This window comes from Fulmarus glacialis, unplaced genomic scaffold (genome assembly GCF_000690835.1).
Source record: "Fulmarus glacialis isolate BGI_N327 unplaced genomic scaffold, ASM69083v1 scaffold2603, whole genome shotgun sequence".
NCBI classification, from domain to species: domain Eukaryota; kingdom Metazoa; phylum Chordata; class Aves; order Procellariiformes; family Procellariidae; genus Fulmarus; species Fulmarus glacialis.
In genome coordinates this window covers 226,834-254,485 of record NW_009203438.1, presented here as the reverse complement: position 1 = coordinate 254,485, position 27,652 = coordinate 226,834, and the positions used below count along the sequence as shown (strand labels likewise).

Sequence of the window (27,652 nt, the reverse complement as noted above, 5' to 3'; positions counted from 1 at the left end):
GTCTTTACAGGAAGAGCCAATAGTTCAAAGACTGTCTCCTGACATAGATTAGAAGTGACTGCTACTTTATTTTAGGAGAATTTAGAGATATTTTAGGAGAACTTAGAGATACTGAGTTCTGCTCCTCCCTGGAATGAAAAATAATTTTAGATAATGAAATCATTTGTGAAAAGGAAGCACTTTCTGCTCCCATTTCTTTTTTCTCCAAGCTTTGCTTAGACTTTCATGGCAGTTAAATGGTATATTCACATTAGCAACTGGCTGGCTTTGTGTGCGGTGACAGAGAGCTGCCTACTCTGAGACAAGAAAACAGGTTTGTATATGCTTTAGGAGAGACTGGTGCATGGAACATTATTTTGCTATTTTATCATTTATCCATCTGATTTCTTAAGCTTACCTGGTTTCTTCAGCCTTACTGTACTAGGGTCTACTCTAGGATAATATTATCCTATACTCCACTCTATATTTCCCAGTGGTAGCATCCATTAGCATCATTACCTTTTGCCTTACTGTCATATTGAAACCTCCTTTTTTGTATACATCACATACATATAGTAATATCTGGACTATTCCAGATTCAGTAGAGAAAAGACTGAGTGTGGAGGCTAAAAAGCAGATCCCCTGAGTTCAGGTTAGCTTTACATGGGTTTTCTGAGCTAAGGATTCACTCTCTTCCCTCATTCACAATATCCCACTGCAAAATAAATGGCATAGTTTACACACATACAAAGCAGTCTCCTAGCTATTTTTCAGGTGTCAGTAAAAAAGGCTTTTCCAATACAGTGATGGAACACTCTTCAGTCATCTCTAAACTGTGTTATCTTGGAATCTGAGAGCACTTCATGAACAGTAATGAAAACAGTCCACAAATTCCCTGTAAGGTACCTGGAGGCTTGTTTGTACTTGTAAGCTAATTGGCTGTAAAGAAAAATATGACTTTCAAACAGCATCATTGAATAACTCCATGTGTGGAAGTTCGTTGTCTGGATGAACATGCCTTGTTCTTGACTATCTCAATTCACTTGGCAGTGAATTAAGATGGCTGGCCCAAGGCAGGTATTTATACAGTCCTGTGTTCACTGTTCTAGTAAAAACAAAACAGTTCTAGTAAACTTTAGTAATACTGTTCAAGAATGTTATTCTGTTCCCACATGTAGACAAACTTTCCTTATCTTTCCTTTAATAATAAGCAAACAAAGGCAACCAAATACCACGTGAAAGGGTGAATAAATTGAAACACTGGAAATAGAAACCAGTTCTCTCTGGTGTTTGCTCTAATGACAATAAAACTTTCCTTGGAGATGCTTTCAAAATTGTCGTTTCTCTCCCTCTTGTTCCTAACAGTCAGAGCTCTAGAAATACATATTAAGATTCTTGTAGAGAGTCTTGTAAGCATGTCAGCTTTAGATGATTTTTTCTAGCCTCCCTACAGGAATCCTGGTTAATCCTGCTGAGTCTTATAATGCTGTTCAATCATACATGAGAAAACAGCATAAAATGCTGTACAACCAAAACAAACCCAATACCGGCCATTTTCCTGTTCCTGATTATAATAAAGTACTTTGTTATGTTCTTTGATCGTCTTCCTGGTTCTGCTGAATTTTTTTTTTTTTTTTTTGTCCAGCCCAAATCCTAACTATGGGCTGTCAGACAATGGCACAAAGTATCTATTCTGCCCTCCGGGCTGTTCCATTTTGTCTGTGCTGAAGGAATGCGAAAATATTAAATGGTATTAAAATGTATTGTAATATTCCTCTTTTGCCTTATTGTACATTCATGCTGCTTATTTGGCTTGCATTCCTGTTCTGATGAGCTAAGTCTTAGTCCCAAGCCACCGAAGATAGAATGCTGATAGGTACAGTACAACTTGTGAGCTTAGGCTGGATACTACATTGATTAGTCAGTCTCTCTGATTGACTAATCTGCAGTATAGATGTGCTGTACTTGGGGAAATCTGAAGGCTTGGTTTTTCTGAGCATCACACCTATCAGTTTTTAACAACTTTACCTTTGTGCAGCAGCTGTAATTTGCTTATCCAAATTCCCTGTCTCTTGTATTGAAGACATACACCTACTATGATCTCCCAGGGGGTCTTTGCTTTTAGTTCTGTGCAGGGGTTTTTTGTTCTCTTTGCAACAAAAGACCAAGGAGTTCACTTGCATAGCATGGTAATAAAAATACAAAAATATTCTATGTCCTCAAAGTACATCTGGGCTCTCATAGCTCCTTACACTTCTCTTTCCTACTCTGGATTATAGAAGTAGAAAATGTGGGATACTGCAGGAATTCAATAGTTTATGACTACATAATATATAGTGATCTTTCAGACTAACTATTGGGCCTAATACTTAACTGTATAGAATAGAGTACAACGGGAGTGCTCTCTTTGAGTATACACTGTGTACACACTAAGTACAGTGAATCAGTGGTGTAACTGTGCTAGCTTACCTGTGTTAGTTCTGGCACAATAGCTCTGGGTATAGTTGTGGTGAAGACACAGAAGCACAGATTTTGGCATGTGTTGGCAGCCAAAACATATGCATGGGCTCCCTGCAGGATTTTTTTAATCCATATTAAAGAACATATCTTTTCAGTGCTACTGTTACTTATCTTAGCTAGGATATTTTAGCTTATGCTACTATCATGCCTTCCTTCGATATACTGACTATAATGTCTTAGAGCAGAGCTAGGGGATGCTGTGTCTTCTAAATGACATGCATCAGTGGAAGTCCCCTGAGGTCCATGCTAGCCTGTATTTCTGTAAGAAACGAATGGCAAGAACTTGCTGTTCTAGGCATATTTCTTTAATGGTAAGAAGGAGAAAAGGAAAAAAAAAAAGAAAAGAGGGAGGAGCAGAAAAAAAAAAAGCCATAAATGTAAAGATTTCATATTCCAATCAGAAGAGTGTCTCTGTTCTGGGGGATTGTGTGTAATAGGCAGGACAATTGTAAGAGTCAATTTTTAACATTGTTCTCCTTTGGTTCCTAGGACTGTTTGTCTTGCAGAAATCTGGATCCTATCGTAACCACTGTGATTCAGATTCTGAGAAAGTGCTACCCCAAGGAATCTCTGCCTGTGGCGACAGTAAGAAGTTCCTATTTCTTCCCTCTTCCTGGGAATGCCAAGGCTGAACCTCCATGTGAGGGATCTGAAGGTAAATGGCTGAAGGGTGAGTTCAGTAGGAGGAAAAGGAGCATGACATGAGAATTAAATGTGGGATCTGAGGAAGAGAGTCTTGGCAGCCTCATCCTGAGGTTTACAGTTAAAATTAATCTGATGGCCTACAGTGTCACTTAGTAGATATGAAACTACTCCCAGGTCTTCTTGAAGCTTGGAGATTCTGTTTGGAGAATAAATGAGAGAAGATTAAAAGGAACAAGGAAAAGGAAAAAAAAAAAAAATCCTTCTATTATCCAAAAATTAATGGAACAGAGTGGGCATGGCAGAGGCTGAAGATGCTATTGCTCCACAACAGGGAGGGAGAGGAAGAGACAATGCCTGTGCATGACTGTTTGTGGGGGGAACACTGCCCTGCAGCTTTTTCGGTAAAGAGTTGCAGGAATTGTTATCCTTTTTCCTTTCTAAAAGAAAAGCAGATAGCAGGCATGCTGCATGAGTAAAAGATGTGAACACTTGCTGAAAAGCAGAACTTAAGCACAGGCAGGATAGCCACTCCACAGAAAAGGAGAAATGGCAAACTCCATGGTACACACAAGCAATTTCTCTGTTGCTTTCAGTTTCATATGGAAGATACTTAAATACTACAATGATGATAGCAGTAAAACACCCTAATCTAGATAATATAGATTAAAAGCATCCTGTAATATCATTGCAGCCAAGCAGAAAATCTCTGTATTTCTTTGTAATACGAGTTGGATCCATATCATGGTGACATTTGTCACGGTTTTGAAAGGCAGTGCTGGAGTCCAAGAGAACAGAGCTTTAAAAAGTGGGAGATTTAGTGCCAAATTCATTTATACTAGATTAACAAATGGGATCTGCTTTAATCAGGGTTGTGGTGGGTTCTAGTTTGAAGGCGTGTGTGGCACACACAGAAGAGATTGCACATATTTCTGTGGAGGGCCTGAGAGGAATATTAGGTTGAACGCCTTTGCCTCTATCTCTTTTCTACTTCTGCAGGTGACTATGAAAGTGATGGAGAGGAAGAGGCTGAAAAAGACCTGGATAATGAGGATGTGGAGAGTAAGGAGGAAGTAGGTATATGAGCCATAGTTTCCTTCATCATCCACATACTGGAAAGTAAAACTTTTCATTGTCCATTTTGACATGCTGATAAGCTGTCTAAGCAGAGAATGTAGATATGCATGTGGTCCCACATAAATGCACTACATGAATAATAGAAGGATACTTGAAAGAAGAAAAAGAGAAAGCACTGACTTTCACTGAAGAGAGTCGCTTGCATTTGTCTTATTAATTGCCATGCTTGTCGCCCAGGATGGTGTGGATTTGGTGACTTCTCTATTTCTGCAGAAAGACTGACCAGTCTATTAGTGACTATTAGAATCACATGCACAGTCAGGGGTAAATGATGGATCTTTGATTCCTCTAGGCGTAGACCAGAAATGGCACTTAGTAGGGGAATTATCATCTAGGAAAGACTAACCCTCTCTTTCCTCCCATATCAGAGCATAGTTGGGCTGTGTACCCTAAGAAAAAGGTTAGTTCTGTTAAGCTGCAGCTGGGCCATTTGAACCTATATTCCTTCTTTATTTGCTGCTGCACACAGACAAATAATACAATGAATTATTCAATACTTTTCTGACTTCTCCCTTTGCACTCTCCCTGTCATGACCTAACTGGCAAAAAAAAAACCAACAAACCCTACCAGCTGAGGATGAGAGTACAAACTTTTTTGTTGTGAAAATACATACAAGCACATATGCAAATGTGGAGTAGTGAATGCTGCTAATAAGTCTTATCCACATAAAGTGGTTTGGGAAGGCAAATTAAAGAAATGAAGTTGCAAATGCAGTCTAATTAGATATGATTGATGGAAGGGCATTTTCATTACTTGCCCTGTCTTTTTCTCCTCAAGTATTAAACTGATGTCACCCAACAAAAAAAGGAAGTTAAAAAAACCCCACACATTAGCTCAGTGTCCTAACTTGCCCCTGTCTGGTTGTTTTTATCTGAATATTAGAGCTTGTCAAGATACTCATTAGGAATAAGGTTCATAGTGAATTTATCTCCTCCTTTAATTAGTTATTCGTTCAGAAACAGATCCTGTATGCCTCTGAACTATTTCATTATTCATAAGGATTTACCAAGTAGATGTAAGCAGGTTTTTTTTTCTTTTTTTTTGCCTAAGAGCTTGCTCTGAATATGCGTTTTAAGTACTGTTTGTCTGGTGTGCTGGTCATATATTTCCCACGACAAATCTTTCTAAAGGGAAAGCAAGCAGGGAATGGATAATGAACTTTCAGTTTACCTTTTTCATATGAGATATCATTTGCACAATGCTTCCTGGTATTGATGTGATTTACAAACATTTTCACAGCTACATAACACATATTCATGCATACTAGTAATACCAACCAAACTGAAACTTGGCTCTAAACTTCCATCAGTAACTGTTCAGACAGTTCAATGAAAATCAAAACCATCACATCAACCATCTATCCTTCTCAACCCAAATCTTCAGCAAGTTTGAAGCTGCTTATGCATCATTATGCTGTTAGTGGCAAATCCTTTTAAACTGACCTTATACTCTGTACAGCTCTTCATTGCCTTTTCAACTAGGCCCAAACAGCAGTTCAAACTCTGCTTTGCGGTACAAGTGTGGCCTAGGGTTGGAAATGCCATGGACACTTTTGCATTCAGGCAATTTTTTTTTTTCTTTTGATAACAGCTTCAGAAGTCTATTTATCAGGAGCAAATCACTTCTTTGCTGGCTTCTGGTGGGGCATACTCACTAATGACATGTTGAATTATCTGAATAATGCTGAGTTGTAATGCCCAGTCATCAATTCCATGTCTCCATTCTTCCCTCTTGCCCCATCTTTTCGTGGTTTCTTATGCAATGACTGAATGCTTGACGCAGTCCAGTTTTGGTTCTCATATCTGACATGGAGGAGGTTGCACATCAATGCACAGTTGCCTTTGACTGTGAAAGTTTCAGATATGGTTCTTATCCTTGATTTGCTGATGGTTGAGATCTTTTTTTTCATATAAAAATATCAAGTTGGAGAGTACAGAAGATGGATTGGCCAAGAGTTTCACAGATTTTTACAAGCAGCATTGAGAGATAAAAATAAAATATAAGCAATTGGTGCCTGCAAGTTCAATGATACAGACGTGGGCCTTTCAGTTTGATTGGTAGGCACTCAGAGAAAACATGTGGTTGTCTAAATCTAAATCAAAGGTAGAAGTGTCAAGCTTTCCAATTTTGCTGCTGGCCTGTGAGCACAATTTTGGCTTTGATATACTTTGAGAATTTTCTTGCTAAATATACATTTATTTGATTATTGTTTTAATCAGAGTATTACCAATTATATCCTGAGGACCTGTGCCTACTGGTTTATGCAACATAAGGAAGGGAATGGATGATATGCTCAGATAACTAGTAGTTGTTGGTGTCTCTTATTTTGAAACCTCCCAGGCTGAGGTGCTTATAAAAAGGTTCAAGTTTCAGTCTTGATGCTTTTTTGAAACCATCTTTTCATGGTATTTCTACTTGGGTACCAAATACCAAAACATCAAATTCCCCTTTTTCATGATGTGGTCTTTCCTCTTGTGCCTCTATTTTCCATTTCATAAAATGGCTTTAACAGCCTTCATGAGTGTGGGAAGAACAGGACTCATAAATGAGTATGATGTCATTAGAAATCAAAGGTATTATGCAAAATTTTACTTTAACAGTCATCTTGTGGGGCATGTTTAATACACATGCTTTTCTAATTCTGCATTTGTAGGATTATGACTTGGAGACAGATGTGAACAAATTGAGGTCAAGGCCAGTGCTTGATCGGCCAGAGGAAGAACTTGGACAATATGAAGCAATGTGTCCAGAACTTTCCCATAATTTTCAGGTACTATTATAGTGCGGCTTCCTTTATTTGTGAATATTCAAGAGTTTAAGAAATACTTGAAAGGGAGTACTGACAAGAGGTAACTAGACAAGGCTGTTGCAAAAGGCAACCTAGATGTCTTATTGGACTGGAAAAACAAGGATTAAGACTTTTTACTATAGTTTATTGGTGTGAATCAAGAGTGATATAGAGGGAGTGATGTTTGGTTCGCATTTGGCTGGGTATGGATTAACTAAGCACTGTTGAATCAATTGCCACATGAGAAATCTGTCAGATAATAATTCGTACCCTTGCTGGCAATTTCAACCGCAATATCAAGATCAGAATGAGATGTGGAAAATAAATACTGTCAACTAGTGTTTTGAAGGAAGTGATGGAGAAGATTGCACTGCCGCTGAGTTAAATGCACAGTTCAAATCATTGTTCTGTTGCAGTTTGGGACAAGAAATGAAGAGGAGTATTGCACTCATTGCAAGTCTTGGAATTTAGGAGAGCTGAAAGCCGTGATTCAAATATGAATCTGGAAAGGATGACTGGCTTAATGTATCTCCTGTAGATGCAATGCTGTGACATTTATTATGACCATAGGTAGCCAAATGGGGTTAATTTATATGCTTGCATGAAGGCAGGGGTGGAGTTTTGCATGACAGATTGGCCGCCTTTACCCTCCTTTACCCTGCTGTAACATTTATATTCTAAAAAAATTCTTGAGAATTATCTTCCCTAATTTGTTAGAACAATCAGCTTTGGTTGGAGATGACTCACCCAGATGACTCAGTCCGATCCTTTTAGTTTCTGAGGACTACTGTTGAAACAGCTTTGTGGATAAAGAAATTCTGGCAGGTGGTCCATGAGCTGATTTTACTCTGGCTGTCTTATTGGATGAGTATAGTTTTGGGAGATTTGTAAATATTTTCTTTCTTCCTTGAAAGGTTTCCTCTGGAAAGAGGCACAATCTGTCTTTAGTTTCTTTAAATTTCTTCTGCTTTTTAAATTTAAAGGAGCTTGAATCAGAATCTGAGGAAGAGAAGAGGTTGGAGGACAGGACTGAGAGTCTTCTCTCTACTCCCTCTCATTTCATTCCAAGTGCTACTTCTCTGAAACATCCAAACTACAGATGGAGAAACCAAAGTGTCATAGAGATGGGACCAGATCCACGGAAAAAGGATTTCAAAGTCCCACTGCAGAGCTGGACAAAGAAGGAGAAATGCAAATGGGATCCGATCAATGAAAAGAGACACATTGTAGAAGCAACCCAAGATGTTGACTCCTGTGAAGAGGAAGATCCAGCCAGGAGTCACGCACTTACTTTGCGTCCTCTCCCAAAAGAGGCTGCTTGGTACAAAAAAATGTTTTACCCTGAATGCGAGGCCTCAATCAATGCTAGTCCTGGAGGGAGGCTGGAGAGCTCAGACATAGTGACAAATCTTCTGGAGAAACACCAAGGGGATATCCCATTCCACAGCCCTCGCTTCTACGTAGCTAAGGCCAAATGTGTTAAGTCCATACCAGACTACAAAGACTTGGCATTCCCTGATTTCTGGGGTCACCAGCCACCTCCTTACAGCAAGCCCATATTGGAGCGCAAGTATGGGGTTCAAAGGTGATTGTGCTTTAATATAATTACCACACTGAGAGCCGTCAGGCTCAAAACTGTTTTATGTAGGTTCCGACTATCACATCTCTGAATGTTTTAGGAAGTTATAGAAGGAATTTTGGACTATCCAGTGATTTGTCGCAAGGAGATAGGCCAAACAGCAGGGTGATTTCATTTAGGTTTTCCTCCTGAGGAAAGGAAGATGGTATCTAACTGGATTACGAACAGGATTAGGAATTAGCAGGCTTATTTCCTATCTCTGACATAGACTTTCTGTGTGTCAGTGGACGAATCGTGACTTGTCTGTGAGTTTCTTTCTTTGTCTCATAGGTGAAGGTGGTAGTGGCAACCTCAGAGTGAGATTTTTATGGCTTCTGTGAATCCATAAAGACTCCCCTATCTCGTATTCCAAATTGTTATTGATTAAACTAATTACTGATAAATGTACCTATGCAAGTGATGGGACTCTAAGATGGTCAAAGCTCTGACATAGGTTTACTGGTGGCTTTTCCTTAAAGTAAGCAGACCAAAACCCAGAAGGAGCTGTGAATCTGCGACCTTGTTAGAACAAAAATGAGAACAAGTTCATTTTAGAGATGGAGAAGACTCTGTGTCCTTTCGGGATACATTTTTGCCTTCAGTCTTGCTCTTAATCCAGCCTTTAGTGTGTGCAACAATGGGTCCCATCTGGCTTTTTAAGGAAAAATCCTTTCTGTCCTCTCAGAGCTGTGTGTCTGTGTCAGATTGTTCTCGGGAATCTCCCTGTCTCACCTTCTGCTGCTGTGTCCCTTCTTGCTACGCCCCTTGCTCTCTGCCTGCTCCATGGAGTCCTCCAGAAGCTTCTCCTCCTTCCCTAGCATGTTTACCTGCTTCTGGGAAGTCTCTTATGAGCTAGAGAGCATCAGCAGGGACAGGGTAAGCTGCTTTCCTTCCCTGCTGTCCAACCTACTAGAAGGCAGCATATATGGCATGCAACACGCAGAAAGAAATAAAAACAGATCTCCCCTATGGCACACTGCTAGAAGCTGCTGTTTTTCCTCTTATTGTTTCAGGTGTTCAGATGAGGGCAAGTTATGTTTTGAAGCTGTGCTGGGAGAGGAAGCTCTTCTTATAACTACCATTTTGTCTGTTCCATGTGTGGCTGTGTGCAATGACTTTACATTTCTTTTCAGTGGTATAGGGAATTATTGGCAGATACCAAAGAGCTGGATTCTGTGCTAAACTTCAACGTTGATCAACGCTAATCAAATGGCGTTTGTGAAGACCACTAATTTCTGACCTCTAGAGAGATAATGATTCTTCTGTAGCAAATATAAAAGCTAAAAATCTTATTTAGAGGTAAAATTACCCTACCATCTTCTCCTTGCACTGTTGCTCTAAAAGATTTGCTTTTATGACTACAATAACATGTGTAACCATACAGCTAAAATGGGAATAATCATATCATGCTTCAGGGCATAACATGATTGCTGTAAAGGTCAGGAAGAAAATTTGGTGTTCCGATTTGATCATCTTTAGGGATCAGAGAACTTCAGTTTAATAATGAGTAGAAATTAGCTTGATTTAGAGTCAAGACGCACTACGAGACAGACTAGTAGGTTTATAAGTTATGGCAGATATTTCCTCACAGGGCAAGGCTGGCCACTTGGGAGATTGCCATTGACTGGGAAGAACTGGGGATAAATCGAACTTGACAGAATACTGTAGAGAATAAAAATTTTACAGAATCAGTCATTTAATCCAAAAGGCAACTTGTTGTAATGGGAATGGAACAGGAGCTCTCTCATGGTTTTTAAAAAAAAAAAAAAAAAAAAAATACACACACACACACATGAAGGTCACCTGGAATTAGCACATGGAAGTCTTCTTTCTTACCAGTCCTTCAAAAGAATTTCCTAAGCCTCTTCATATTTCTTCTACAGGATTACCCTATACCAAGATTTCTCACAGTGTCATTACAATTTGCTTTTTTTTTTTCCCCCCCCTAGGGACAAAGTACTAGATGATGTTCGCCGCTTAATCCAGCCAGGTGATGTGATAGGCAGAACTGTTTTTGATTTAGACGAGCCCAGGTGGGTAACTTAAACTGAGTACTGTAACTGTCAGTGCTGGATTAGGTAGCGAGCTCAGTTAACTTGTTCACCTTGATAAAGGTATAGACGAAATAACCTAAGAGGTAAAGGCCCAACAGGAAAAACATACAGGAGGAGTAGATTCCTAGTACATGGCTCTGGGGACAGGATTTATTGTGGAAGTCACTGCAGCAAGAAAGCCTCAAAACTTTTTAGATAGAACAAGAAAATCTATACATCAAAGGGACTGTGTGGTGTCCCTGGCTACATGTGCATTGCATGTAGTGATTTGGAACAGAAGCATGCAGGCTGATGCTGGGAATTGTACCTATGAATCCAGATGCAGTCTCTCTGCACCCTGAAACAGCATTTCCCATTGGGAGTGCACTTGAGTGTCTGTACGGCTAGTGTCGCAGGTTGTAGATGTATCCTGAAAGGTGTGGCACTTATAAAAGGCTTCTGAAAACAAACATCCAGCCTTGTGAACTGTTCTAAGTGCTCAACTTAATTGTGCAGAATTGACCACCAGAAATTGTGGTCCCTGAGACGATGTAGCACAGGGCAGTTGAGAGGGTCCCAAATATGAAGAAATTGCATTCAGAGGAAGGATGAGTGACTCAGAGAACATTCTTTAGAGGAAAAAAGGTGAAGGACAGTGTGAGGTACGAGAGAGTTGTGAAGTTGTTCAAGATGAATTTAAGGGTTTATAAGCTTTAGGAGAAGGAAACTATGTAGATGAGGGAAGAGTAAATGTATAGTAATTGTATAGACCTGCCTTGCGCAATTAATAAATTAATGGGAATAATTCAGTGGGGAAAGTAACTGCAATAAAGAAAGTAAATATGAACTGGGACAAAAGGGAGTATTGGAAAAGGAAAAGAAGATGAGATTTAGAAACACTAAGCAAGAGTAGAGAAGGATGCTGGATTGAATAGGAAGATTATGGATTTGCTCACCTCTTACTACTTCTCAGGGTCTTGCTTATAAAAAAAATTATAAAAACATATATTAATGTATAAAAGGTGCCAGGGAAGACTTGTCTTTGAAGCAACCTGCTATAGGTATCCTTGCTTTGATTTACTGCAGTCACTCAAGCCCAGGTGCTCCAGGCTGTCTGACATTCTTCTCCAAGTTTGAATCAGGAAATCTTCGCAAAGCCATCCAAGTGCGTGAGTAAGTACGCCTGCTGCGGTTCTGTCCCAACCTGCCTTTCTCCTGTGAGCGCAGTGTGAAATGGTGGAGTTCTCCTGGGTTTGGAAAGGGTCGGCCAGGGAAGTGGGTTATATATGACGCAGAGCTTATCATGCCTTCCAACACCTAGATGTCATGAAAGTAACAGGAGTGAGAAAACAGAACTCAAAATGTTTTGACATGACTAATATAGTGTGAGTATTTAATGGTGTGTTTGGGCACCGCTAGATTGATGATGTTCTTTGACTCTCACAGGTTATTAATGAATTTGATTGTATAGCCTGCTGTCCTCAGCAGGTTCAGTGGCAGACTGGTGGGGTGTTCATGGCCACTGTTTTTTCTGGTCTTCCTTTACAGGTTTGAGTATGACTTAATTATGAATGTAGATGTGAACAGCAACCAGCATCACCAGTGGTTCTACTTTGAAGTCCGAGACATGAAATTAGCACTTCCCTACCGCTTCAACATTATCAACTGTGAGAAGCTCAATAGCCAATTTAATTACGGTATGAGTATTTGGGGTAGTCTTCTGTTCACAAGAATATCTTTTTAATGCCATAAAGGTTTCGAACTTTCCGTGTTTATAAGGGAGACTAAGTTTAAACTTATCTGCCCTGAAATCCACTGAAAGAGTTACTTTAGGTTTGTCAAAGGACCTTTCTCTATCCTCAGGGTGACTGAGGAGTAAGCTGAATATTGACACCTGGGAGAGGTCTCAATATTCAGGGGAAATTGCAGGGAGAAAATATCATTGTTCTGTGTTTAGAGACCAGAACTGAGGAAGAATGACACTGGGGTGGGAGAGGGGGAAAAAAGATCATCTGTTGGAATTGAATGAGCAGCAGAGGATTGGAAAGTGCTTCTAAGATTTAAATAAATGTAGATAATCCTCAAACAAATATTCATGATTCTTTGGACTTATCCAGAAGGACATCTCTGCCTTCAGACTTACTGAGACTTCTGCTGATATTAATGATAAAAAAAATTTCTGTTCCTTGCTGTCTTTGAGCTCCTATCATAGTCTGTGGATCAAGAGGACGGTGGCATTGCTCGGAAATAGGCAAGGCAAATCCCAGCTTTCAATGCCCATTTTAGAAGAGAAATTACTTCTTCTGCATGGAGACTGTGGGCTGAATTCTTAGCTGGCATAGGCTGTTTTTTTTTTATTTGTTTCCAGGGAGCTGTGTTAATTTACACCAGCTCAAGACCTGACTCAGAATGTTTAATAAGCCCCTAATATCAGACTTTGCATTCCTCTGAAGCCCTGTGGATACAGCCTTCGACATCACCAGGAGAACTCTCTCAGGATCAATGTACCTAAACCAAACAGCACTAGGAGTTGGAATGACTTGTCACTTGTATTTGTGAAACTGGCTGGATGAGTGGCATAATGAATTATAAGGCATTTTGCTCTTTAACCCTAAGGGCTGGAGTTCAAGTATTCATATAGATCCCAAATGAAAATGATTTTTTTTATCATCTTATTCTGCTTCCCTGAATTACCAAACAATTCAGTGTGGTGTGTCTGGTAGCAGCCTGAAAATGACGTATGTTGAGGTCCTACTGTAAACCCCAATACAACCTCCAATACAGCCACCAGTAGCTTCATAGCTAGAGATTCTGGCTATTATTGGTGGAAGATTGCTTGTTATCTGCTAGTTTGGCTATTGTCAGCATTTATAATCTCATTTTGTGCACCTGAAATTGTACATAACTCACACGTTCAAGCATGCAATGAAAACTAAATTTGGAAGAAAAATGTGAAAATACTACCCGGTGTAAGGAGGGAGGCTAAGCCATGGCTTGCTTTTGTATGGCTTGTACGTGGGATTGGCTGTTAAAGCAATTCTTCTGTGGCTGTGGGTTACTTCTGTTGCTCTGCGAGGGCGGCGAAGCTCTAGCTTATCTGGCTTGGCTGAGCGAGGCTCACTACCCCTTCCAGCACATGCATAATATTTACACAGACTGTTGGTACGAGGTGCTGTTTATTCGCTACATTCCCTCTGCACTTTCCTGGGCTAATGCCCATGTTATAATACTAAAAGCTTCCAGTTGTGATGTAGTGCCAAAGTGCCATGAGTGGGGTGGCAACACTTTACAGCTCCTGGTTACTGATCTGTTTTGATTTTTACCTTCCCTTTTGCTCTTGGTTAGATGGCACTGTGTAACTTTCAAATCGACAAAAAGGATATTTAATGAAATAGTTGTGCCCAGGAGCAGAGCAGGAGCAGGCTGTTCAGGAGGTACAGCCTCCATCTCTCTCCTTCCCCCTTTTCCACTAACTTACTCTACCATGGGAAATAATGGGATTTTGTCAGAAGCCTGATTTGTGTTTGTTTTCTAAAACTGAATGTTTCCATAGGGAAATTGGAAAGGAAAAACTGATAATTTTTTTTTTTTTTTAATTAAAATGAGATGGCAGACCAGTATCAACCATCACTCGGAGGCAGTTTGGTGTATATGTCTTTTGGACTTACAGAGAAGGGCAGGAGCTGGCATTTGGGGTGTTGAGAGCACTGCAGACCCTGAGCCTCATACCCCTTGTCTGATGAACTGGGCTTCTGGGCAGGCCTGTGTCTCTCAAAACTCACTGTGGCCCATGTCCTGGAACCAAACATAGAATTGCTTCTTGTGCATGGCTCACAGTGCTCGTTCAGGAAACAGCAATATAGAGGTTACTCCTGTAGGCTAGTTAGTGCTACCCCACACCACAGCCAAAGGTGAGCTGGAAAGGCATTTCTGCTGGCACACTTGCCAGCTCTTAAAGTGCTGGAGAGTTTAACAGAGAAACCCAAAGAAAGGAGCGAAACTGAATAGCTGCCTATGGAAATGTCATCAGTATTAATGATTTTCAAGCATCACCTCCTCCCAGCACAAGAACAGCCAAGAGAAGGCTTAGGGTGCAACTTATGAACATGCGTATATACTCGAAAGGGTGTTTTTCCCTTTCTTAAATATGCTTTCACAGAAGTGCAGCCAGCATCATTGCTGGGCTCAGCTGTGGCGGTGCTGGGTCCACTGGAGCTGGCTGGCACCACCCCGGGGCAGAGGCCATCCCTGCAGCCCCGAGCCACCAGCACCTTGCCGGGGACATCCCTGCAGAGGGCAGGATCCTCACCACACCTGTAAAAGAGTGGGCAGGTGTGTAGAGCAAAGGAATTTGATACAAAAACTGCCTGTGGATGGGCTGGCTTCATGGAGCTGTCAGTAATGTACATGCAGTTCAGATCAGAGAAAGCCTCGTACCTCAGGGCATGAGATGGTAATGTTTTGGAGGTCAGGAAGAAGTCATCTTCTGGTATAACACGGTACAGAGATGGATGCAAACATTATCAGCGTTTATGACACATTCGTATTATTTAGGTCTAATGGCAAGTTTAAAACCTTCTTCTAGTTTTGCTTGCTACTTTCTGAAGGTACTGTACTGGATGCACCACAGCTCTCATGCTGTGGTAGGATTAAGGATTCAATAATGGTGCAGCCAAGCATAAAATATTGGACTAAACAAATTACTGATCTTGTTGATACCTCAATTCCTATTCTTTTCTTTCCCTTTCTCTGTTTGTAAACAGAGCGGCTTGAAGTCCTCCTTTGCAAAGGCCAGTCAGATAATTTATTTTCTAATTTCATTCAGCTCATTTCTTCTGGAGGTGCTTTTTGTACAGACATGGCTATATCAGAACAAAGCGTGGGGCTTAGGGAAATGTATTTACTTTGCATAAACTGTCTGTAGAGAGTGCACAGACAAAATAATGATGCTTCTCGTTTAGTCTTTTCTTCCCCATCCCTGTCTTTTCCAGCCAGGGAAGTCACATCACTTGAAACTGTCTTGTTTTATGTAGGCATGCAGCTGGTCATGTATTCAGTGAAGGAAGCTCTCCAGGGCAGGCCTCGCTGGCTTCGGGCAGGCCATGATATCTGCTACTACAAGTAAGTGCCTTTTTGGTGAATAATTTGTGGCTTCCTTTCCCCTCTGTTCCCCTCCTGTTAACAGTATTGATGTTGTTAACCTTTGACCACCAGTTTCAAATGTCTCTAAATTGGTGCTAGTTCAATGTGTTACGTGCTTCCAGCTTCAGGAAACAGCTACAAGTGAGATCTCTATATTAGATGCCTGGGGAGAAACAGGGCATGTGCAGAATTAACTTCCCCAGGAGTAAGGAGGAAGAAAGGGAATGGACGATGCTCAAACCTTGTTGATGCAGCCAGGAATACAAGGAAGCTTAACCCACAAAGGTAGTATAGTTGGCTTTTTCCCCTGTCCAGGAAGAAATGAGCTGGATGGAATAATTGTTTTTCTTTTGCATACATCGACTTTTCTAAGAGACGTAGGAGCTGAGGAGCTAAAGAAGGGTTAGCATATACATTGGGGTGTGGTTGTGTGTATATATATATACACATGTATATATACTATGTACACACATATATATAGGTAGAAATAGACATATACAAATACACATTTATTTATTTGTTTGTGAATCTATCTCTATACCTTAGTATCTTCACTAGCTTCCCTTCTCTGCAAAGCTGGAACTCAAATCCTAGAAGGCAAACTGCTCTCTGGACCACACTCACTGGCACCGTGGCACTGTCTATAGACCTTGTCCTGATAGCAGAAACAGTAGGGATTAGCTTTACTCACTGTCATACAGGAACTTTTATCTTTCTACTGGGGCCAGGCAACAGTGCTGTAAAGGAGTTCTGACAAGCTCAGGGCTGATATTTATGGAAGTTCCCTGTTTCAGGCTGTTTCTGCAGTGTGTCAGCGCCTCAGAAGAAAAATACTAGATCAGTCTCATCTTTAACTGGAGCTGGAGCTTGGCTCATATGAGAAACATTCTCATCCAGGTATCTCATCTTCATGCAGAAATCTGACCCCTGATTCATTCTGGTTATTAAAGTCAAAGGAGACAAGTACAGAGCTTGGGGTTTCAGAAGGTTGAATGAACCCTGCTTTACTTTCTCAAGACTTCCAAAATGTTATCCACAACACATATTAATTATTTTAATGATGATGATTGAAAGGGTTTTCAGGACTAGGGTAATTGGTATGTTTTGGGTTAGAAAATCTGTGCAGAGTTGAAGGCTGGGGGACAGAATAGAACAAGTAGGAAAATTACAGGTGTGAGTAAATGCATTTGGTTGAGTGCCTGTGAGTGGGATGTCTGGGAATGATGCAGCCTGGGGTGGTGCAAGCAGGAAGAGGAGCCCTGCGCTGGAAGAAAGAGGTCATATGTTGAGGATGAACTGGTAGAGCATTATGGGTGAAGTTCACATACTTTGTAACCAACTTCTGCAGCATTTGGTGTTAATTAAGTATTTTATCCTGGCCTCACCTGTCATGACCTGGAAGCTGGGGCTGAGAATGCCTGAGTGACAAGTTTTCCCTTTTTTTTTTTTTTTTTTTTTTTTTTTTTTGTTCTTCTAATTATTTTTTCTATCATGATTCACCAATTTGCATCACCAAAATGCCTCAGTGTCTCAGGACCCTATGGGTCCTGCATTAGGCACTGTATCAACAAACCAAAAGTCTGGTCCTTGCCCTTAATACCTTGCAGTTGAACCACAGGGCTTGGGATACCCAATGACTGTAGACCGGCAGGGAAATACAAGAAAACAAAAGGCGTTAACACAATTAACAATAATGTTAATTAGCTGGCATGGTAAGTAGTGCTCTCAGGACACAGCTAAACTGTTCTGATGTTCTCAATGGCACTCCTTTCTTCATGAACTCATGTGCTGAGGCTGATTTTAGAAACTGACGTGAAATAATGGGCTTTCTCTTTGTGAGAAATTATATTTGTGTTGTAGTTCACAATTTTGCTGTTAGGCTCAGAGGTGGCTATGTTCACAAGTGGATTTGATGAGACAGTAAACCCAAACAATGACAGTGGGCTGCCTTCCAGAAGTAGCAGAGCCTCAAACTTGTGTTGATACAAAAAAATTCCAAGTCATCCTAAGTATCTGTTGTAATCTCTTCTTCTTTTTTTTTTTCTTTTTTTTTCCTCTTTTGCGGGGGCGGGGCAGTGCTGAAGGCTCAGATTACCCTCTCTCAACCTGGCATCATGTCTGTAGCAATTTGAGTAGCTATTTTATTTTGTTCCAAGTACTCTTCACTAATCTTTATTCACCTAACCTTTTCTGCCTCAAGAGCTAACGTACTGTGGTGCAGTGGCTTCCTTTTGCATGCCTGTAACCTCGGGCTTCTGGTTGGGCAAGCTTTATGTGCTGATTACTATAGCAGTGGCTTCGCATGTCATTAACAAGGCAGTTATTGTGCAGTGATTAAACAGCAGCTGACTTCCGAGGTTAAGCCATGATTGTACAATTAAGCTTGTAATCAGATTCTTGTTCAGAATATGTGAGAGAACGGAGTTGTATTGTTTTGGAATATTCTGTGTTTTCTAACTGTATATTGAGTTCTATGTCAATGTATTCATCTAGGATAACTACTTGTTGTCTGTCTCATTTACTGTTTATTCCAGGTTTACACATGTTTTTGTACATACAAGAATGCCCATACACATATATGCACTTTCACCACTACTGAAACTCTAATCTTTTTGTTTCAGTGATTGTAGAAGAGATTCCCAGTCATGAGAGCTTGTATGTGGGAGGGAATGTGAAGAAAGTATGTTGGGGTTGCTCAGACTTCGGCTCAGAATAGGAGATGGGATTGTTATAGTGATATCCTGCTGCTTGTGTTTTGGGGAAAGAGCTCGCTTCACTTCTGTTTACCCTGGTCACAGGTACCCTGGGGTGGGACTGGCACATTTTGAAGGGAACCTCATCTAATTACTTTTGCCAGGAGTTATTCATAAGTATGGGAAAAGAGTGATATACTTACAAAAATAAGAAGGAACTCAAAGATGCCCTTAATTGCTTTTGCAGCAGGGCTTTTATTGAGAGCAACCTCTGAGCTGAAGGACAGTGGGAGGAAAGGCACATTCGCAAGATGTCTGGGTGATGCACGTTGGCTGATCTTTGCTGACATTCATCTTCACTGAAGATGGGATAGTTCACTCATAAAGATGAATGTTGCGGCACAGCTCTGTCATCGCGTACCTTTCCCATACATCTCACGAGAGTTTTTATGTTACGGAGAATATTAGCAGTGCTCTTGTCAAAAGGATGCTGAGTGACACTTCTGCTCTATTTTATTGCCTCTCTGTGAACAGACAGGATACACCCATGATAAACAGAGTTGCAGTTACTATAAGATCATCTAATTCACTTACTGTCTTGGCAGCTTTTATATGCTGAATAATACTCCTTTCCAGCAAATTATTTAAGGAACAATGGCAGCATGTTGAATTGGTGACAATGTGCTTGTGCCTTTGGTTTCACGGCTCATTCTAAGCATATTATCTAACCTCCAGCTTTTCCAGACAATAGTCAGTTCATAGATACTAATGAGGTATCTATGAGTATCTGAGAGGTATCTACTAATGAGTGTTTTGTTCTCACGTCATCACTAAAGACTTGGCTGTTTGGTGATCACAGCAGTGTCAAAACTAGATCTTCTCGTTTCTCTTCAGCATCTTTATAATCACATTAGATTAAATCATCATCATAGCAATAGCAAGCCACTTCTCAGGTCTAATGATATCTACAAGAGAGGCCTGAGAGCACCTGACATTTACAATATGACTAAAGGCCTTTATAGCAAGAGGGCTGTGGGAATATTCTGCTTCGACTGGGATTCTGCCTGCAATCTTGACAATAAAGATGCCTTAACATGGATTTGGCCCTTGAAAGGGAAGTTGTGTTGTGCATTTTCCAGTTTCCAGTGTGGCAGACTTCAAAATAACAGCCATGCCCCGTAAATTGTTAAATACTGCTTCTTTTATGGTATGAACCAAGGTGTTACTAAAGCATATTGCAATTAGTAGCTACACTTAGAGACCTAAGAAGGTCAGGGCGTGCAAAATGAGGACACCAGACTCCAGGTGGTAGAAGGATTTTGGACAAAGGGAGTGCATCAGCAGATTAGAAGTGATAAATAGTTTACTTCCCATTTGGACTCTGTTTTGAAATGGCCTAGAAATCTGGAATATTGATATTTTCTTCTGCCATTATAGTCTAAGCTGATACAATGCCATATTCCATTACTTGCCAGTGTTTTGTACTATACTGAATGCTGCAGACAGGAAGACTAAAGATGAGATGACCAAGAGATGTTGTTCTTGTATTGCTTAGTGCTTTTCAATTCCTGAGTTACAATCCAGCTCCTTTACTGACCTACCTGTATCTTTGGCTAAGTGACTTCACCTGTCTGTGTCTCAGTTCCCCATTTATAAAGGATGGAAAATTAGAGTCACATATCCGCCACCTAAAGAATGGGAATAGATAAATGGGAAGCAAGTTTTAATTAGATAATGCTTGCAAAGGTCTTCTAAGCTCAAAAAATTATTGTGCAGAATAAGTGATAAGTAGTATTATAATTATTACTAATTAACTTTCCATCACAGCTGTGCTAGAAATATACTACCTGTACATTATTTCTGAAGAACAGCAAGCAAAATGATTTAACTATTACAAAGTGACTGAAAGGCACAGTAGATACAGCTTGCATGCTGATTAAAACCCCCACACTTTGGTCTCTTATTTTCTTTCTAATAATCAGCGTATTAGTTTCTAGAGAGCATATGAGACTTTGTGAACATTTTTTAAAAGAGAATACAAACAAGGTAGTGAGGACCAGATGTTGTTAGGGTCTTTTTTTCCTTCCCTCTTCCTTGCTTGTTAATTTGGGCTTCATGCTGGTATGGTAGAGTGTTGTGATGAAAAAGGGGTGAGGAAGAAAAACTATCAGCCTGGTGAAGGAACAAGGAGGCAATAGAGCTATCTTGGGGTGACAGCAATAGGAGGAGAGGGAGGCAAGGAAGAAAAATGCCTCTTTTTTTTTTTTTTTTTTAAGGTTTCTTTTAAAAAGATTCAGAGCTACTGCATTGTATGATGGATTGTGAGGAGACCAGATTATATGCAGTAGGAATACATGATCATTTACACTGCTTACACACAGGTGGTTTTTCTTTGTAATGCATGAGCGAAGAATATTGAAGCCTCACAAAGCCACTTGTGAACTTCCTGCTACCACCAGATAGTTTGCTATAGATTGAAGCAGGTGTCAAGAAGTGATTCAAAAGTCTGGAAATATCTGTTCTGGACAGGCAGTTTGCTGGAACTGCAGAAGTGCTCAAAACAAGAACGAAATGTGCTGCTAAGCAGTTCAGTGAGAGCACTGTGCATCGGTTCCCTCAGGATCATGTGATCTGAGCACTGTCAGGAGTAAGGACCATTGACTACCAGTGTAGCATCAAGGTCAGAGGTGTCTGGTGGTGCAAAATCTCTGGGTTAAGTGGCATTTTAGACAGGAGAGATATTTTTGGCTGCACAATTACAGACTACAGAGAGAAAAGCCTTTACTGGAGCATTAAGGACAGGTGGGAATACTTTCCCCAACGTGTATGTAAGATATTTAGGCAGCATCTGCCCACAAAGACCTGCTTCCTCCCACACCTCTGACTACAAATGTGAAAATGGAGGGAAGGACTCAGAAGATCTCAGCACTTTGTGACAGTTCTTTATGAATAAGGTCATCTAATCATCCAAGTGACACTGAATATAACAGAGGCTATAGAGATGAGTACTTTCCCTATACACTATACAATAAATGGTTCTTAATTATCCTTCACTGTCAAAATTAACAGGAACCAGATTAAATGTCATTGTCTTGACTTAAAAAAAAAAAAGGCAAAAAGACTCAAATCCTGGATCCGCTGAAATACATATAAAATAGCTAAGTAGATGTTTCTATATTTGTGGGTTCATTGCATTTTTTTTTCCCTTTGAGTCTCTTTGTGCAATATTAAGGTGGTTTATTTGCAAAAGAAACGTTGGGGTGAAGGGTTCAGCTGTGAATAAAATCATAGGCTTTTCAGTTTGCCACTGTGACTCAGTGTTTCTGTACTATATTGATCCAGTCACTCACCCAACATGTTCCTAACTATTAAATTCAGGTGAAAACCCAGCAGCATTGTATTGTGTCTTCTTTATGAAAAAGGGCTGATTATTTTGGAGAATTTGACAAGAATAATTATTTTTTCTTTCCACCCATTTGAATAAAAATGAACAGCAGCAAAATAAACTGGTATTGTAAATTTCAGGAGCTGAAATTGCATCTTTTGGTTGCCTCTTCTATTTTGCATTTTAATGCAATATTGATGATAACATTTGTCAAAGAAACTTCACAGTCCTTCAGAATCAGAAGGTTTGGCAACAGCATAATTGGTGCAATGTGGGAAAAATATTGTTTGAAATGTATTTATGGATGCGATTTGCTGTGAGGCTTCTCCCTAAAGTGCATGAATTGTCTCTTCACCTTTGCTGAAAGAAAACTTTCTTACCCAGCCTAAAGTCATTTCTTTATCAGAGTAAGTATCTTGCAAGAGATCTGGTCCTGGGACTAGATTGAGAAGCTCACTTTAAGATTTTTGTAGTTTTAACAAAGGGATTGTCAGGGGCCTGGGTGCACTAGTAGACCTCAATGACCCTGATCAGCTTCACCCAGGACCCGCACCCTCTGCCCCTGCGCCCAGGAGCTCTATTTAAGCTCTATTTAAGCTCTGTCCTGGCCACTCAGTCCCTGTCTGAGCTCTGGTGTAGTGAGGTTCCAGCTCAGTCACTGCTCTGTCTGTGCTTTGCTATGAACGCTGGTGATCTGGATCCTGACCCATGGACAGACCTCCTGGCTTGACCCAGACCTGCCTCATCACCACAAACTTGTCTGATGATCTGGATGCGTGGTTGAATGCGTCTGCCCTTTCTTGCCAAGACATGACCTGCTCAGGTACTGTGGGAGGGGACCCTGGCTGGCAAGGCCCCTGCTCTGCTGGCTTCCATATCAAGCTCAGCTCCCCATCTTTTAGGAAGCAGCTGGTCCTCGCTGCTCCCTGTCAGGGAGAGGCTCAAGTCTTTGAAAAGGAGGGATCCAAAAGAGAGCATTTTTTGCGTAGCTCACAACCTGCAAATCTGTATGAGGTCGCTTCTCCTGTGTCCAGTCTCTACCCAAACCCAGTCTCCTCCTCTTCCTACTCAGGAAAGAGCCTTTGATGATATTTGAAATATTTTTATGTATGTCCTATTCATTTTTTTTATTCCTGGAATATCCCTTTTCTTCCTGTGGTGGAACTGAATGGTTGGTTTGGTAGGGTATTCATATTTTCTAAATCTCCAGGCTTTCACAGAATATTTTCACATGGCATTGTTCAGGCTGTGAATAGGTACCTGCCTCTCTGAGCAAGATAATTTGGATGTCGGAAGCAATACAGCAGTGTTAGCTGAATGCATTAGTTTAAATACGTCTGGACTGTGCTATATGAACTAGTATTAGCTGGCTCCTTATTTGCACCTTCACAAAATGAAACAAACGGTTATTTTCCTTTGAGAGTGCTCCCATCCATCAGCAGCACGTGACTAGCTGCGACCTGCTGTGCCTAGTACAGCCACACACAGTTCTGCCTCTTAAATCCCTGCCGGTCTTTGTGTACTGTGTGAATCCCAAGACACCCTTGAGTCTGATGTACCACCTTGGTCAGTGGTACTTACCATCATGATCCCGGTTTGCATCTCTGTCTAGCGGAGTTTCTCTAACCTTCCTTCTTTCCTACTGCCTGTAGGTGCGTTGCTGTGTTACTGGATGTTTAGCACTGTGTTATATTTTTGTACCTGTTCGTTGCTGGGATTGGATTGATTATTCTTGTATGAAGCTTTCCCAGTCTTGGTAGAATGACTGGTTGAGTTTGGAGACCATCTACAGCATGAGATGAAAACTCATTCAAAGTAGACGCTTCTCTGAATGCTTAGTTCTTTCATGGCTGCTCCAAATGTGCATCTGGAGGTGATAACCATCTACTTTCCTCTTTCTTTTTCTCCAGAAACCACTACCGCTGCAGTGCAGCTGCAGGAGGAGGCATGAGAGGAAAATGCTACTACACGCTCACCTTCAGCATCAAGTTCCCTCACAAAGATGATGTCTGCTATCTGGCCTACCATTACCCCTACACTTATTCCACAATGATGGTAATACTGATATGTCTGCCTAGATAAGCTAATGGGCCTGACAATTTGGAGCTGCTTTGGGTATGAAATTTTGAGATAGCATAGAGAAATTTTTGTATGGGATAAGCTGAGGTACAAACCATTAGTGCTTATGCCAGTCAGAAGATAACACAAACAAAAGATGTTCCATTTGCTTGGGTTGAGAAGCAGGGGGTTAAAGGTAATGACAAGTCAGAAGTGAAAGCTGCCTGATCCTTCTCCTGACAGAAGGTAACAGCTCAGCTTTCAGAACTGCACCCAGCAATACCACAGTGCTGGACCTCATGTGAATGCTTTGTCAGCTGCTTCCTCTGTGCCAGTTGGAGTGTCAGTAGGCATTTGTGACACCCCCAACAGCTGTCAGTACAGAAACTAAAAGAATACAAGTCTAAGGTGTGAATTGTATTATTGAGTTGCACCAAGTTTTCTTCCTGGGGAAGGATTTGTTTTCTACAGTCTTTTCTGGCCAGGGGTGGCTGGCAAAGAAATTTTCCGGGAAATGCATCCATTGTGCTTTCTTTATGATTGATGTAGGAGAGCCCAAGGTCTGAAAGGAAGGTAGGATAAAAGAAAGGAAACTAATTGTACTGGAAGTAGCTTTGCTTTGTTGTTAAAGATGAGAAAGGTGTTACTGAAAAAGAAGACACAACTTCCAGTAAATCAATTCCCCTTCCTTCTTCCCCCAGTTTCCATTGTCAGCACTTTTTCTGGGCAATAAATGCTGGTGTGGGTTGATGAAGTTTGGGGTCACTGTATTTTTTACAATGGTATCAGTTTGCCATTACCAGATATGAAAGACTATGCTTTCAAGGGAGACAATGTCCTCTCCCACGTGCTAGCCATGCTGCTCGGCATGCCAGCATAGTTAGGCTTGGATTAATTCCCACTCAAACAACAGTCTCTTGTCAACTGCTTTGCGTTCCATTATAGATGTTCAAAGAAACTGCTTCCAGTACCTGGGAGAGGGCCAGTCAAGCCTTCACAGTCCAAAATATGCCTGCCAGCTCACTTCTCAGTAGGCTTATGGGTACCAGTTACTCCTCAAAATCAATGAAGAACAGAGTATGCTCCAGTAGTGGGCTTTGACCTATAGCCTTGAAGGGCTGCAAGGGAAAAGACAAATGCAATTCTGAGGAATTGGGTGGACTTATTCACCACCATACTTTATTACTGAAATGCAGTGCCTCATCATTATTTTACTGTTATTGATTTCTATCTTCAGCTGGCACAAAAGCAAGAGAGACTTGGAGAGTTTGTATGCTCTGGGAATCCCTGAATATCTCACCTGCTCCTGAATGAATAGAATAGAGATGAAAAAGATGTTATTCCTAGACTTGCCGGACCAAGTCTTGAAGTATTTCACTGCCTTTTCAAATAAAATGCTCATTGAAGTTAAAGGGAATTTTGCCCCAGGAAAAGTTTAAATGAACTTAGACTCAGTAAGGACAATAAAGTTTGGTAAATAGGAATTATGGATGGAAAAGATTGATAGATTGTCGTGTCCAGCTCTTTAGCCAAAGCAAAACTGTTGCCTCTAATAATTCTAAAAGGCTTCTTTGCTTGGACTAATTTAAAATGTCGAGTAATGCAATTTACACATTTCCATGTTTCTTTAATGTCCACAGTAAATAAACTAAATCAGATTTGTGCACTAGTAGATTTAATTTTAAAGCATTTGTCCACTGGTGAAGTATGTTGGTTTTAAATATCAGAATAAATTAAAAGTGATTACAAACCCAAAGGCTCAATTAAATACATAGTACTTTGGGGAAGAAGATAAAGTTGTATGTGGAGGTAGTAATTTGAAAATGTTTTTAAATATCATGTATATTTAATAGTTACAGGCATATTTACAGGAATACACATTGCAGAATGCTATTTGAACTGGATGCACTCTGCAGTTCATTACTTTTTGTCCATTAGTAATTACATTTATTTTATGAACAGTAATTTATTTATTTTTACATCACAGTGTTAATTGTTTGGATATCTAGCTGAAATCTCTGTGGCAGCTATACCCAATTAAGTTTCATTGGGTACCAGGAACATAAGTGATTATATTGAGTTCTCTGTGTCTATGTGAGATTGTAAGGTGCGTCTAATAATTGAATTTATAGAGCAGTATGTTAATTGTTTTATGACATAGATGACTGTAAATTTCAGTTCTGTGCATTCAAATGAATACTGGGAAAGCAGTCTGAAAGGCAGCGAGCTCCAAGGTTTGAGGAACAGGAATGTCTTGTCCCATAAATGTTGGTTAAAATTTAGCCTTGACTTGTGAAGACAAAGAGTTACCATGTAAGGGTTGTTCAGTGAATTGGGGTGTTTTAGTCAGAGTACTGTTAGGACAAGTGTGCATACTGTAATATACCTATTTCTACCAATCGAGAGACAACCGGTGTTCCACAACACTTAGCAACACCCTGCGATAGGATTACTTACACTAATCTTGCCACTTGCAATTAAATGTAAACAGAGAGAACCACACGTCATCTGGTGTGTGGGTGGCAAGTGGCTATGTCTCTCATGAGGCAATTAGAATTTGTTCCAGAAAGTCTTCTTTTTTAAGCTGCCAGTTATTTTTCTCAAATTTCTCAAGAAACTGTTGGACTTAAGAATTGTTTAAAACTGCCATAAACTTGGGGCGGGGGGGGGAGGCGGGAGTAGAAAATAACCCTTTTAAATAACTTCTTGGAAAGGCGGTTTTCAAATTTCCCACTACTGATTGTACAAAATGGTGTTTCTATGTTAACTTTTTGGCTGCCTCTGGTGTGGAGTTGTTCCTGAGTTTCACTGGCATGTGTTTGACAGCGAAACAGTCAGTTCTATAAATGCTCAAAACCAGTGAGTTTTCTCACATTTCTACACAGTCCCTGTTAAAATATAAGGAGTGGGAAGTTCTCTTCTGGACTTCATATGCAGAGAAATTCCTTTATACTAATAAGAAAAGCACCTAGGAACTGTTCAGGTAAAACGATATAAGAGTAATAGTCCTCTGCAGCTTCAGTGAACTGGGATGTATTCTGAATGGCTTGTGCATATTTGTGGGATGTAAAAGGTGATGATATTAACTGGCAGAAGAGAGAAGCTGCGAAGTTAGCAAGAGATGAAATTAGTAGCAATAATAACACATAGCTAGTGGAATAAAATCAGATTTTATAGACCGTGAACTCATTTATAAATCTGCTTCCTTGTTTCTTTCTCAGTCCCATCTTGATATCCTGGAACAAAATAGGAACCCCAAGAAGGTTTACTGGAGGCAGCAGACGCTCTGCCAGACGCTAGGAGGAAATCCATGCCCATTGCTCACAATCACTGCCATGCCAGACTCTAAAAAAAGAGACGACTTGGAGCAATTCTGTAAGTAGCCAAATGAAGCATTAAAAAAGATGCTGGAGACTTGTGGTCATGTCAGCAGTGGCAATGACAACCTGTTTTGTGAATATGTTGGTTTTCTTGCCTTTCTCACTTTGGAAAAAGAAATCTAAATATGGGGAATAACCAATTACAACACTTTTTAAAATTACAGATTTACACGGAGGGAGGAGAGCTGACACCATATTTTATCTCAAATGTTTCTTTAATAATCTGAAACAATTACGAAGTTCAATATCAAATATCTCCAACAGCAAGAAAGAGTG

At 40.4% G+C, this 27,652-nt stretch overlaps 1 protein-coding gene across 1 annotated transcript in view; it reads left to right on the top strand.

Moving 5' to 3' along the window:
- AGBL1 (ATP/GTP binding protein-like 1) overlaps positions 1 to 27,652 on the top strand; it is a 231,620-nt gene that overhangs the window by 3,636 nt on the left and 200,332 nt on the right. Inside the window, exons 3-12 of the mRNA XM_009574625.1 lie at positions 2,989 to 3,154; positions 4,141 to 4,214; positions 6,933 to 7,049; positions 8,051 to 8,652; positions 10,635 to 10,718; positions 11,805 to 11,891; positions 12,267 to 12,415; positions 15,752 to 15,839; positions 23,849 to 23,993; positions 27,218 to 27,371. Of these exons, the coding sequence (XP_009572920.1) occupies positions 2,989 to 3,154; positions 4,141 to 4,214; positions 6,933 to 7,049; positions 8,051 to 8,652; positions 10,635 to 10,718; positions 11,805 to 11,891; positions 12,267 to 12,415; positions 15,752 to 15,839; positions 23,849 to 23,993; positions 27,218 to 27,371 (1,666 nt within the window). The remainder of the gene's footprint in view (positions 1 to 2,988; positions 3,155 to 4,140; positions 4,215 to 6,932; positions 7,050 to 8,050; positions 8,653 to 10,634; positions 10,719 to 11,804; positions 11,892 to 12,266; positions 12,416 to 15,751; positions 15,840 to 23,848; positions 23,994 to 27,217; positions 27,372 to 27,652) is intronic.